Below are 12325 nucleotides of genomic sequence, written 5' to 3' on the forward strand. Positions count from 1 at the left end.
CTACTTCCTTACTAACCTCTCTTTACTGTTCATCTCAGGCCTAAGTAAAATGATGTAGATTTTGGGGAGGAAGATGCAACCCAATAAACCACCAGTAGAGGCCAAGATGGAGAAGATCTCCACAGCCACCATGTTTTTCCCTTTGGTGCTCAGATAAGTGGGGACAAAGGACAGCCAAACACTGCAGAAGACCAGCATGCTGAAGGTAATCAACTTGGCTTCATTGAAAGTATCAGGCAACTTCCTGGCAAAGAAAGCCACAGAGAAGCTCACAATGGCCAAAAGACCCATGTAGCCAAGAATCATGTGGAACATGACGTCTGAGCCTTCATTGCACTGCACTATGATTTTCCCATCCTGGGAGTGCAGGTCAAACTCTGGGAATGGGGGAGAGGATACCAGCCACCCAAGACAGATGCCAGCTTGAATGAGAGAGCAGAAGATGATAAGGGATCCTGCCAGCCTCTTCCCAAGCCATTTCCTCAGGCTGTTTCCAGGCTTGGTCACCATGAATGCCAAAACCACAGTGAGGGTTTTGGCTAACACACAAGCCACAGCAATGGAGAAGATGATGCCAAAGACGGTTTGCCTCAAGACACAGGTCACCTTTGTAGGCCTGCCAATGAATAAGAAGGAGCAGAGAAAGCAGAGAAGCAGAGAAGAGAGCAAGGTGCAGGTGATTCCCCAGTTGTTGGCTTTGACAATGGGAGTGTTCCAGTGCAGACCAAAGGTCCCCATCACAACAAGTGTGACCAGAGAAAGCAGGAGAGTTAAGGAAGCCAGAATTGCCCCCAAGGGCTCCTCATAGGATAGGTAGCTTATTTTTTTCGGAATACATTGGTCCTGAAAGGCATTTGGGTAGTGATCATCTGGGCATTTCTCACATTGATCTACATCTGAAAGTGAAAAGCATGGTTTTAGCATTTCCTGAAGTGATACTTATTAATATTATTGGTACTGTCTATTATGCTGTACACGAAACATATTACTGAGTTGATGAACCAAAGCCTAATTTTTCAACTAAGTGGTGGTTCCTCTCTGAGCATCTCAGCTTTACTAATCATTCTATTAATATTTATTTCTCATGGTTGCACTATACTGATTGATTTCAGTCTTTTTCCCTTAACCAATGTCTATCTCTGCATCCAACCCCATATCATTGTATTTCAAGGCTTGTAGCCCAAGTGTTTCTTTTTTACACTTTCCATAATGGAGCTTGTCAAATCTATATTTGACAAGAAATAACTGTTCCTAAGGATTGGAACTGTGTGGATACAATAGAGGAGATAATTCACTACTTGTAAATAAATGAAGATGAAAATTTGTTGGTTGCAGGTTCAATGGCAAGAGAGGGATATCTACAGATTGCAATCCTAACCATTTCTACCAAGATGGATGTCATCCTGATTTCAGTGGTGTTTAATCCCATTAACTTTATTTCACACAATATATTCTTGAGCGTCTGTCCAAAGGGGAGGGAGAGGAAAGTAAAATATTTATCAGTAACGTAAATGCTTGGGATCCATGGCAGAAGATAAGCAGACATAATAAGATTAAGACATGGATATCTAAGTAGGATAGGAAGATGGGAATTCCAGTTGACTTGGGTTCCTTCACTTACCCTTCTGGACTGAAATCCTCCCTTTAGGGCACTGAACACAGTCATAGCAACACATTTGCTTTCCCTGCTGGGCAAACATACTCTGTCCAGGGTGACAGCTCTCAACACAGGTGGAAATGGGCAGCACCTAATGGTAATGACACGCAGGAGATTCTGAATGGAATTAATCTTATTGTCATCTATGTCTACTTTTCACAGGACTGAAATTAGAGGATGGCTGTCAAGCATTTGCTTCCTGGGCAAGCATCAGGGTCCCTGACAAAGATGCTTTCTGCTGTCCCCGGACCATTTGGCCAGCCCAGCAGATGCCTGAATGGCAAAGAGAAGCTCCTGCCAACCTTCTCCTTCCTGATAGATTGATTCCTCATAACCCAAGGCTGATTCCCTTCTGTAGGGAGAGGAGAGCTGAAATAAGGAGCCAGCAGCAGATGCTTCTTCTCCTTCTTAGGTGTGCAGGAGTAGGGAATGAAAAACCATCATGTGTGAGACAAAGAAGAGGCAATTTCTTGTTGTTGGTGATGAAAGATATTTAATACGGTTGCTATACATATTTTGTATGTTCTCTGCAGAATACACAACCTTGACAATGCTCTCCAAGGACGTTTTCACCAACCATTTTATGGGACTTAAACTCTCGTTCCCATTTACAGTACAGAGTTACGCGGAAGATAGCCTTGGTCGTTTGACCCGTTAATAAGTTCCCCCTTTCCTTTCATAAAAACTATGCAAGACACTCTCTTTTAAAGTTTAAAAAAGAATTAATTTTTACCAAGTGTACTTGAACTTGCAGATTAAAATATACAATGCAGGTAGTGTTACTTACATTGCTAATACATCTTACATCTTTGTGGGTTTTTTGGAGGGTGGGTGGGTTATTCAGTTTTTTACATTTTGATTAAGTAGTTTGTTGTTTTATAGGTTGATTTTATTCTTTGAACAGCTCTGAGACTTCCGGGCATAGAGTGGTATATAAACTCAATCCATCAATTGCCTCATGTATATGACAGCACAGCATTCTGTGCATCAGCGCGTTGATGAGCATTTCGGATGCTTTCATCCCAAACATTATGGCCAAGCCTGCATGGAGTTTGGCCTCACCATCAGCCTGATGGAGACCAACATCCTGCACTCCATCCATCAACATTAGTGATCACACACTTCAGGTGGTAGGTGATTTTTTCCTAATCTGGGCTCCATATGGCGGGACAGAGTCTCAAACAAAGATTGTTCCCAAAAAGGCATTTTGGAGAACAACTGGCCCTTTTCAAGAGTTTTAAATACTTGCCAATTCCTTACTCAGAAATACCTTGTTCTTTAACCTGAGCTCCAAATCAGCTTCAAACTAGTTCTGGATCAACAAATTTGAACAAAGTAACAAAAATAGTATTTCATCAGTGAGTACCAGAGCTTGCCTCCTCACACTTCTCCTTTGTAGCCATCTCTGTTTTCCTGGATCCCTTGATCTTCTCATAAAAAATGATGATTAAAACAAGACAAAACAAGATAAAATAATATAGTCCCACCCACCTGCTTGAACTTGGGATTCCATGCAATGGCACTTCCATCCACTGTGAACTCTTTTCCTGGGGGTGCCTGTGGGTCCACCCTCCCCACTCGGACTCTCTGGAAAGACTCATTGGGAAATGTGACCAAGTTGAGGAGATCATAGCCACCTGCCTGCTGCCCCTTCTCATCAAAAGAGATTTCTTCCCCAGCACTGTTGTTGAAGTGGATGTTCTTCAGGAAGGAGTGGAGCTAGATTGCAAGAGGAAAAAAATCCAAAAACCTTGTAAGCCAATACTCTCTCTCTTTCCCAGCATGATCTTGAGATGCTGGGGGTTGAATATGGGACCTTCTGAAAGAATGCAGATGCTCTGCCATTGAGCTGTAAGCCTTTCTAGTAACAATATAAGAGACATGACTTGGAATGCTTTTCGACTTGGCATAGATTCTGGGTAATTAAAAAACCTCCTCCATTTGTAACTGCCTTTTGCCGAGTCAAACCATTGGTCTCTGTAGCCCAGAACGGTCTACTCTGAATTGCCACAGTGCTACAGGGCATACATCCGAGGTTTCAACCCAGTTCTGATAACAGAGGACACCCCTGCCTCTTGCGCAGCCCAAGTTGGAGAATCCTGGGATGGATTAATTTCAAGAGTTTGAATGTGCAGCTTGCAAAGCATGAGAGATAAATTCCCACCCAATGATAGAGCTCACCAGGGATAATCCCCAAGGCCTCTCTTCCATGCCAAGTCTCAGCTGTGCAACATATGAACCAGTAATAATAACACCTGTGCTTCTAACATTGAGGAAAGTAGCTAACAGTACCTGCCAGGGCTTAACTTTTGACTGCGTCCGTCTCTCACCCAGTACTTTCTGTTTGGCTCTTGATGAATACATGCTATGGAGAGCATGTGCTACTGCATGGACAGCATTGTAGATGGTGTAGCTCTGGCTGGACATTTCCATTTCAAAAACAGGTCCAGTGAGTTTCTCCAGCTTCTCCTCCCCAGTGCAGTGTTCCTGAGTTGTCACAATTAGATTGTGATCTGGGAATGAACAGAGGAATGCACTGGCCCAGAACTGCTGGATGAAATAAAGATTTGGCTGCCATGGATTTATGTTCTGTAGAAATTCTTGAAACCCTGGAACTGGATTTGAATGAAGTGTAAATGTCAAGGTGCCATTGAAGGATATTGAAGGGAATTCGTCTCCACCCAGCCCTGCAGTGAAATCCCATTGAGCTGTTATAATCCATACCCTCTCCAGAGGGTATGTTTGGTAAACCTCACAGGAGATTAAAACCAGTCTCAGAGCTTCTAGAGACTGACTGTCTCCATAGACAAGAATCACATTCATTTGCTCCTCTGTGAGAGCAAACACAATTGGGCTCAAGTTTTGTTTAAGAAGATCATCAGATAAAAATATTGTTACTATTGGGATCACCAGGGTCCAGGAAATGCAAAGATTATTCTGGAATAGCCTTGGTCTGAGAGTACGAAGGAAGGTTTCTCCACTGTCATCATCTGAAACAAGGAGGCCAATCCAGTTCCACCCAAACTTCTGGAGTAGCCACACAATTCCATCATACTGAGCTTCTTCATTTGGGACCATTTGGAAGAAAGAAGGGAAGCGCCTTTTGTCACTCAGCGCTGGATCCAAGGAGCCATAGCTGAGCTAGAGGGAAAGGAATCGTATATAATATAATTGTTATTAATTTTCTGTTGTTAAAACCCATAATATACAGAAGAACCTCTGCTCTTAATGTCTGCATCGGGGGGTTACCGAAATGTGGGGTGCTTTTCCTCTCAGCATCTCCTGCCTTTCAGATTCCATTCCGGAGTGAGAGACAGTTATTGAGACGATCTGTGAGTGAAGCCCATTCCCCCCAGACCCTGGAGGAAGCTTGAAAGGACAATGACTCTCAAATCATCCTTGTTTTCCTCTGCAAATGATCTTCACTTGCGTGGGGGCTGCCTCCATTTAGGCAGGAAGCACTGGAAGTCCAGGAATTATATTTCCAGGAATCAAAAAAACACCTATTAGTTCATAGAAAGCATACTTCTGTATTGTGGTGGTTAACCACCTGGTCTTACTTTTCTAAATATACACCCCTGGCATTATTAAGTCTCAGGCTAGGAGAAGTTTCTAAACAGGAAGCTGGATGCTCCTATAATTACATGATTTGTGGCATGGCCAGGTTTGGAAGAATCAGAACTTGGATTATTAATATTATGGGTTTATCCCCCCGCCCCGGCTGAAATCCCAATGCTAATTGAGATGGCAGTGTAGGCAACACATAGCTAGGAGGCTTTAACATTGTCTTGTACGCATATCAAGTCTAATGTAGGACGCAAGTATATAAAACATAATGTAATGGGATTGAAAGCTAACCTGGATGTTCTTTTGGAGTTTTCCTGTGTATGTCTGCCCTTGTAGTTGTATCTACATACATACCTGTGGAATCTTGTAGGTGTTTAATATATTGGCCATCTGAATAGAGTTTTGGGAGGTGAGCCCTCCAACAATGGCAATTAACCTATCTTCCCCATTACAGTGGTAATTGGTTTTTTGTTGTTGTCCCATGAAAAGAGCAGCAAGAGCGTTCCGACAAGTTCGCAATGGATTGAAAGCATTCTCATAAAATGTTGATCCCAGTGTGATGTTGGATAAGAATTTGGCATTCTTGTTGACCTCTTGCATGGCAAAGATGAAGGCAAGAACATGCTGGTAGTTTTTCGGGAGGACTCTGCAATGAGACAAAGAATGACTGCAACACTGGTGGAAGAGAAACAACTGTGTTTCAGTTTGCTTTTTGATTTGTGAATCTATGTACCTTGAATGTTGCAACCCATAGGACAGGAACATTTTATTTAAACTAATGAAACTACAGCAGTCTCCTAATAGGTTCTGATTTGATGTATGTGAATGGTGGGTTCCAAGTGATCCATTGTTGTGGTATTAATGAGTTGGTGGGTTTTGATATGGGAATCCCAGAACCAGAAGTTGTTAACCTGCCAAGTTCAGTCAGGCTCTATTAGTGTCCCCATTTAACTGTGTCCATGCCTACCCCTTGTTTAGTTTCATTGTCCACCACCTTCCTTCCATTTCTGAAACATGAAATTTTCATGGGAATGTATTCCCAATTCAACCCGGAGAAGAACTAAACATTAGACAAGGGTGGTCTAACCTGCGGGACACAAGGCCTTTTTTTAGTGTCCCTTGAATCTGAGCCTAAGACAGAGAGAAAGATGAGAGTGTAGGAGTGGGATGTTCTTTCACATTCTCTCCCTTGCTTTCTTTAATGCCATTTCCCCTCACTGCTTTCTGTATGGTTGGTGTTTTAAAGGGCTCCTTTTATGCCCAAGCCATTAGCACCTGACAAGAGCACATTGTTCCTGGGAAATGCAAGGTCTGTGTCACCCAGGCTCAGACTTGTCCTTGTGGAAGATGATGGATCCATTTGTGGAAATCAGCTAAGCTCTGCTCTCCTGCCATATGTAAAGCGCTACCTGTAGCCCTGCTGCTGCTGCATGCCTCTCTTTTTTAAACAAACTTTGGAAGCAAAACCTTCTTCTTCTTCTTTTTATTCAACGAGATTTGATTCCCCAGCAATCATGTACAGGATTACACTTGTGATCAGACAAGCTTCCACTGGAAATAGTTTCCTTGCATGTACAGGTGAAACTCGGAAAATTAGAATATCGTCGAAAAGTGCAATTATTTCAATAATGCAACTTATTATTTGTTATATTTCTTTTACAAATGCTTTCTTTTGGAAATTCCACAGTAATAAAACAAACAGTTACAATAATACAAAAATAAACATCGCTATTACATTCCATTCCATTTATAATTGACCTGCCTAATGACAAATAATTACAATCATAACAAATAAATGGCTTGACATATCTTGCTTTGCATGTCATGCATCTATCTCATATATTGGTTTCACCTTTTAAGTTGCATTACTGAAATAAATGCACTTTTCGACGATATTCTAATTTTCTGAGTTTCACCTGTAAACGTGTGTTAATGAAAGCTGTACTTGATCCCAAGAACTGGAGAGGAAACATCCCATTGTCCTCGATGGAACTGGCTTTCATGCAAATCTGTTTTATGCTGCAATCCGGTTGCAGCCATTTACCTGGGAGTAAACACTACCAAGTGGTGATTACATAAGAGTAGATATGCATAGGGTTGCACTGTCAGGTTAAAAGCCGGTGCATGCTAGGGGGAAGTGAGGCCCATGCAACTGTTCACAGCTGACTTGCAAGTAAATTTTGGCAGAGGGACGGGTTGAAACTTCCATGGGTTTCAAGAACCTTAAGAACTTCAGCTGGGTTAGAAAACCTTTCAATAAATAATTAACTACTTACTTGGCAGTTGATGAGGAATATTGTGGTAACCTGTACATTTCTGCATTCTGAACAAAAAGGTCAATTTTGGGGTATCATCTAAAAGAATATCAATTTGTAGGGAGATCCACTTCAGTGTGGCAGACCTGCCATAGAGCATCTCTCCTTATACATAGACAGAAATACCCCAGTGCACTGTGGGGAGGGGAGTAGAGTGGCCTTTCAAGCAAGTCTGAATTTTAATGGAAGGACTAGGAATAAGCACTTCTAGATTCTTCTCACAAGAATGAATATCCCACCCTATCGTCAACTCCCCCAAACATTTTTAACACTGTGGTGCAGAGGGATTTGATGAGCCACATGTGGTGCCTGAAACTGATAATGGCTTTATTTCTGCTAACTCGAGTGGTGGGACATAAGTCTGAATGTATCCTAGAAGGCTTACAGGAGAAGCTGATGCAGTTGTTTATTTCATTAACTCAAGAATGATCAGTGGGCCCAGTAGAAAATTTCCCAATAAATTAGTAACTACTTACTTTGCAGAGAATAAAGAGGATTGGGGTTCCTCCATTAATTTCTCAATTCTTAAGTCTAATTGTGCAATGGATATAAATGCACCAATGATCATGTCTGCCAGAGGACCGTATGAATTGGTTTGAATTAAGGAGGAGTTCAAACTCTTGCTAGAAGAACAACGCAGCAGCAACAGCAGGAAAAACAGGTGGAGCGCTAACCATTCTTGTGCTGAACTGCAACTGGAAGCCATCATGTTTGCCTGTAGTCACAATTTCAGTCTTGGCTGTAGTTACAGGGAAACCTGGCCGCATGGAACTATGTATGTGCGTCACATCCACCTCCCTAACTGGATTCATGTAATTTGATAGGCACCTATATAGACGATGCTGTTGTGCCTTCATCTCTGATTTCCCATGTGACATTTAGAAGTAGTGATGCTGATCAATAATTATAAAAATTACAGGGTGGGTGATCTGTTTTGCTAAGATTCTGAAGTCCCAGAACAAGCACATCTATCTAGTTAGCTAGCTACCGGTAGTTGATAGTGAGCTAACCGTAGCTAGCCACAGTTTGCCATAGCTTATTTTGCAAATGCACAAAAATAAAAGTCTGCTGCTCTAAATTCAGATACCAAGGGGTACAGATAACTAGAAACCTGAACAAACTATATCTTCAAAAGCACAGTGGTACCTCGGGTTAAGAACTCAATTCGTTCTGGAGGTCCGTTCTTAATCTGAAACTGTTCTTAACCTGAGGTACCACTTTAGCTAATGGGGCCTCCCACTGCTGCTGCAGCTGCTGCACAATTTCTGTTCTCAGCCTGAAGTAAAGTTCTTAAACCGAGGTACTATTTCTGGTTTAGCGGAGTCTGTAACCTGAAGCGTCTGTAATCTCCCCTCTGGCAGAAATTCAACCAAGAGCAATCTGTATTGGGGATTATCGGCCCTGTAATAATCAAAATCACTATAACTGAACTCTGATTCTCATTAACACCTCATGGCTAGTCAGAATTAAGAGCAAAAACATAAAATTCAAAAATTTAATAAAATTTAATTAAAATTAAAATAGATTTTAACTTGGAATAAATTTCCAGCAAAATCTCTCAATGGTACGTTGTCCTTTGCTCTCCTCATAAATGCAGTTCCAGGGTTTCATGATTTACTGAGAACATAAATCCATATGAGTCTTCATTTTTTTTTATTCAATAATTCTGGCGCAGTGCATCTTTCTGTTTACTTACAAAGTATGATGTACGCAGGAAAAGTTGGGAGGCCTTCCTAAAACTGTGTTTGAAATGGATGAAGGTACTAGAGATTTTGAAATGGATGATAGTACTAGAGATTTTGCTTAAAAATATTAGAGAGGATAAGGAAATCGAAGGGATAAAGATAGGGACCACAAGATATAAAGTCAGAGCCTTCGCTGACGATGTTATGATCACGACAGAAAACCCATTAAAAAGTGTTCCAAGAGCATTAGAAAGAATAAACGAATTTGGGAAATTAGCAGGGTTCAATTTAAATTACAAAAAAAGTAGTTTGTTAGTAAGAAATTTAGAAGAAAGAGATAAAAGAGAATTACAAGAAAAAACTGGTATTGAAATTAGAAAGAAAATAAAGTATTTGGGCATACAATTGACAAATAAAAACATTGACCTGTACCAAGAAAATTATGAAAAAAAAGTGGAAGGAAATTAAACATAAATTGGAAATTTGGAAAAAACTAAAAATCTCTTTTATGGGTAGGATCTCAGTGATAAAAATGAGTGTCCTCCCAAAAATGATTTTTTTGTTTCAAAGCATTCCGATCTTGGGAGGTTCAAATTGTTTTGATTTATGGAGGAAAGACATAATGAAATTCATCTGGGATGACAAGAAGCCAAGAATCAAACACAAACTACTAATTGAAAAAAAAGAGAGAGGGGGGTTTAGTTTACCCGATCTTGAATTGTACCACGATGCGGCGGCCCTGTCATGGTTAAAAGATTGGATTGAATTGAAAAATACTGAAATTTTAGATTTAGAGGGATTTGGAATAGGGTTTGGTTGGCACCACTACCTAATGAAAGAAAAACCGGGGAAGCACAGCACCTTCTGGAACAGCATTGTGAGGAAATCCTTAATTAAAACATGGAAAAAACATCAGGGCGTCTTGGAACCAAAAGTACCATGGTGGTTGTCACCTAAAGAAGCAATAGCAGTCAAAAGGGTTAATATGGATAAAGATTGGCCGACATATAAAGATTTATTAAAAGAAGAAAATGGAAATTTAAAATTGAAAGAATATAATGAAGTCAAAAAGTATTGCAATGTCTGGTTGCAATACTTTCAAATAAATCAAAAATTCAGCGAAGATAAAAAAATTGGCTTCGAAAGAGAGATATCCAAATTCGGGAAAATATTATTGGAGGGGGAAAATAAATTTGTTCGAAATTTGTATGAATTATTGTTGGATTGGGCCACAAAAGATGAATTAACCAAAGCTGTTATGATAAAGTGGGCACAAGATTTGGGAAAAACAATTACGGTTGAAAATTGGGAAAGTTTATGGATTAGAGATTCAAATTATATTTCAAATTATGATTTAAAAGAAAACGTGCTCAAGATGCAATTTAGGTGGCATCTCACGCCCTCGAAATTAGCTAAGATGTACGGAGGGGTCAGTAACACTTGTTGGAGGTGCAAGGAAGAAGTAGGTACTTTCCTACATATTTGGTGGTGCTGCAAAGAAATTAAGAAGTTCTGGGACGAGATATATAAAGAATTAAAAAAAATAGTTAGATACTCCTTTAAAAAAGAGCCGGAAATCTTCCTCCTGAGCATGTTGAAGGAAGACATTAAACCAAGGGACAGATGCGTGCTAATGCACGCGACAACAGCGGGTAGACTCTTAATCGCTAAAAATTGGAAGAGTAAAAAAGTTCCAAATAAAGAAGAGTGGTTGACCAAATTAATAAATTATCAGAACTTAGCAATTAGAGTTGGAATATCTAAAGGTTTAAGTGAAGAAAAAGCAGGAGAAGAATGGAAACCACTCAAGATTTATTTACAAAAACAAGTGGAAAAGGCGCAGTTAATAGCGGATTCATGAGGGGCACAATATTAAGAAAATAAATTAAATTAGAGAAAGGTATGCGGAATATCAGTGAAACCAAAATCAGAATACAGGAGTGGTTGGAAGTCATGATACGGTGGAGGGGGGAAAGGGTGGGGGGACAGTAGGTTTTAGTAAGTGTAAATGTTAAAGTGTTTTGAAATATATATGTTTTCTTTGTTCTTTTTCTCCTTTTCTTCTCCTTTTTTTCTTTTCTTTAAATTGTATTTGTTAAGATATGTTGAGATTATATAAGTTATATTAGGTTATGCTAAATATTGTTATATGTTATGTTATGTTATGTTATGTTATGTTATGTTAGGTTTTTTAAGTTAAGTTTTTTTCCCCCCCCTTTTCTTTTTCTTTCATTTCATTTCAAGTAATTTTGAATTGATATTGATTCCTGTTTGGTTATGTCTGTCATACTTGCTATTTATACTTTATTCTTTCTATATGTTGAATTTTTTAAGATTTTCAATAAAGATTGTTTTTTAATTTTAAAAAAAAAATGAAATGGATGAAGGCAATTGGGGAAGTATTTCAAATACAAACCACAAAACATACAGCTCCTTTACGCTTTGTATATGCTAGATTCTTGACACCTGAAAAACATATCGTTAAATAGTTTTTTAAAAGAATCTTCTTCACTTTGATATGATGAATTGAACAAAAATGAATTTATCAGTAAATACATCAATGGAGCAAATCTGAGTTTGTGCTTTCAAAATGTAATGATGCAGCATGAAATGAGGTTGGATTCAGCGACTTTCTAATAATCCTAATTACCAGACCTTTAGAAGGCATCTTAAGGCAGCCCTGTTTAGGGAAGTTTTTAATGTTTGATGAATTTATGTATTTTAATATTTTGTTGGAAGCCGCCCAGAGTGGCTGGGGGAACCTGGCCAGATGGGCGGGGTATAAATAATATATTATTATTATTATTATTATTATTATTATTATTATTATTATTATTATTAATATCTAAAGAGCTGTCACATGGAAGATGGAGCAAACTTGTTTTTGTCATGCTCTGGAAGGTAGGACTCAAACCAATGGCTTCAAGTTACAAGAAAGGAGATTCCAACTAAATATACGGAAGAACTTCCTGACAGTAAGAGCTATTCAACAGTGGAACAGTCTCCCTCGAGAGATTGTGGACACTCCTTTATTGGTGCTTTTAAGCAGAGGTTGGGTGACCTTCTGATGGATGCTTTAGCTGAGACTCCTGCATTGCAGG

The 12325-nt window shown here is 39.6% G+C and overlaps 1 protein-coding gene across 1 annotated transcript; it reads right to left on the reverse strand.

Moving 5' to 3' along the window:
* Nucleotides 1–1700, reverse strand: LOC118095549 (vomeronasal type-2 receptor 26-like). Its single transcript, XM_035136798.2, has 2 exons — nt 1622–1700; nt 1–896 (listed from the first exon to the last, which is right to left on the reverse strand). The coding sequence occupies exons 1-2, from the start codon at nt 1698–1700 to the stop codon at nt 1–3; spliced, it is 975 nt and encodes a 324-aa protein (XP_034992689.2).
* Nucleotides 1701–12325: the final 10625 nt, after the last annotated feature.

Source organism: Zootoca vivipara, chromosome 13, assembly GCF_963506605.1.
Source record: "Zootoca vivipara chromosome 13, rZooViv1.1, whole genome shotgun sequence".
NCBI lineage: Eukaryota > Metazoa > Chordata > Lepidosauria > Squamata > Lacertidae > Zootoca > Zootoca vivipara.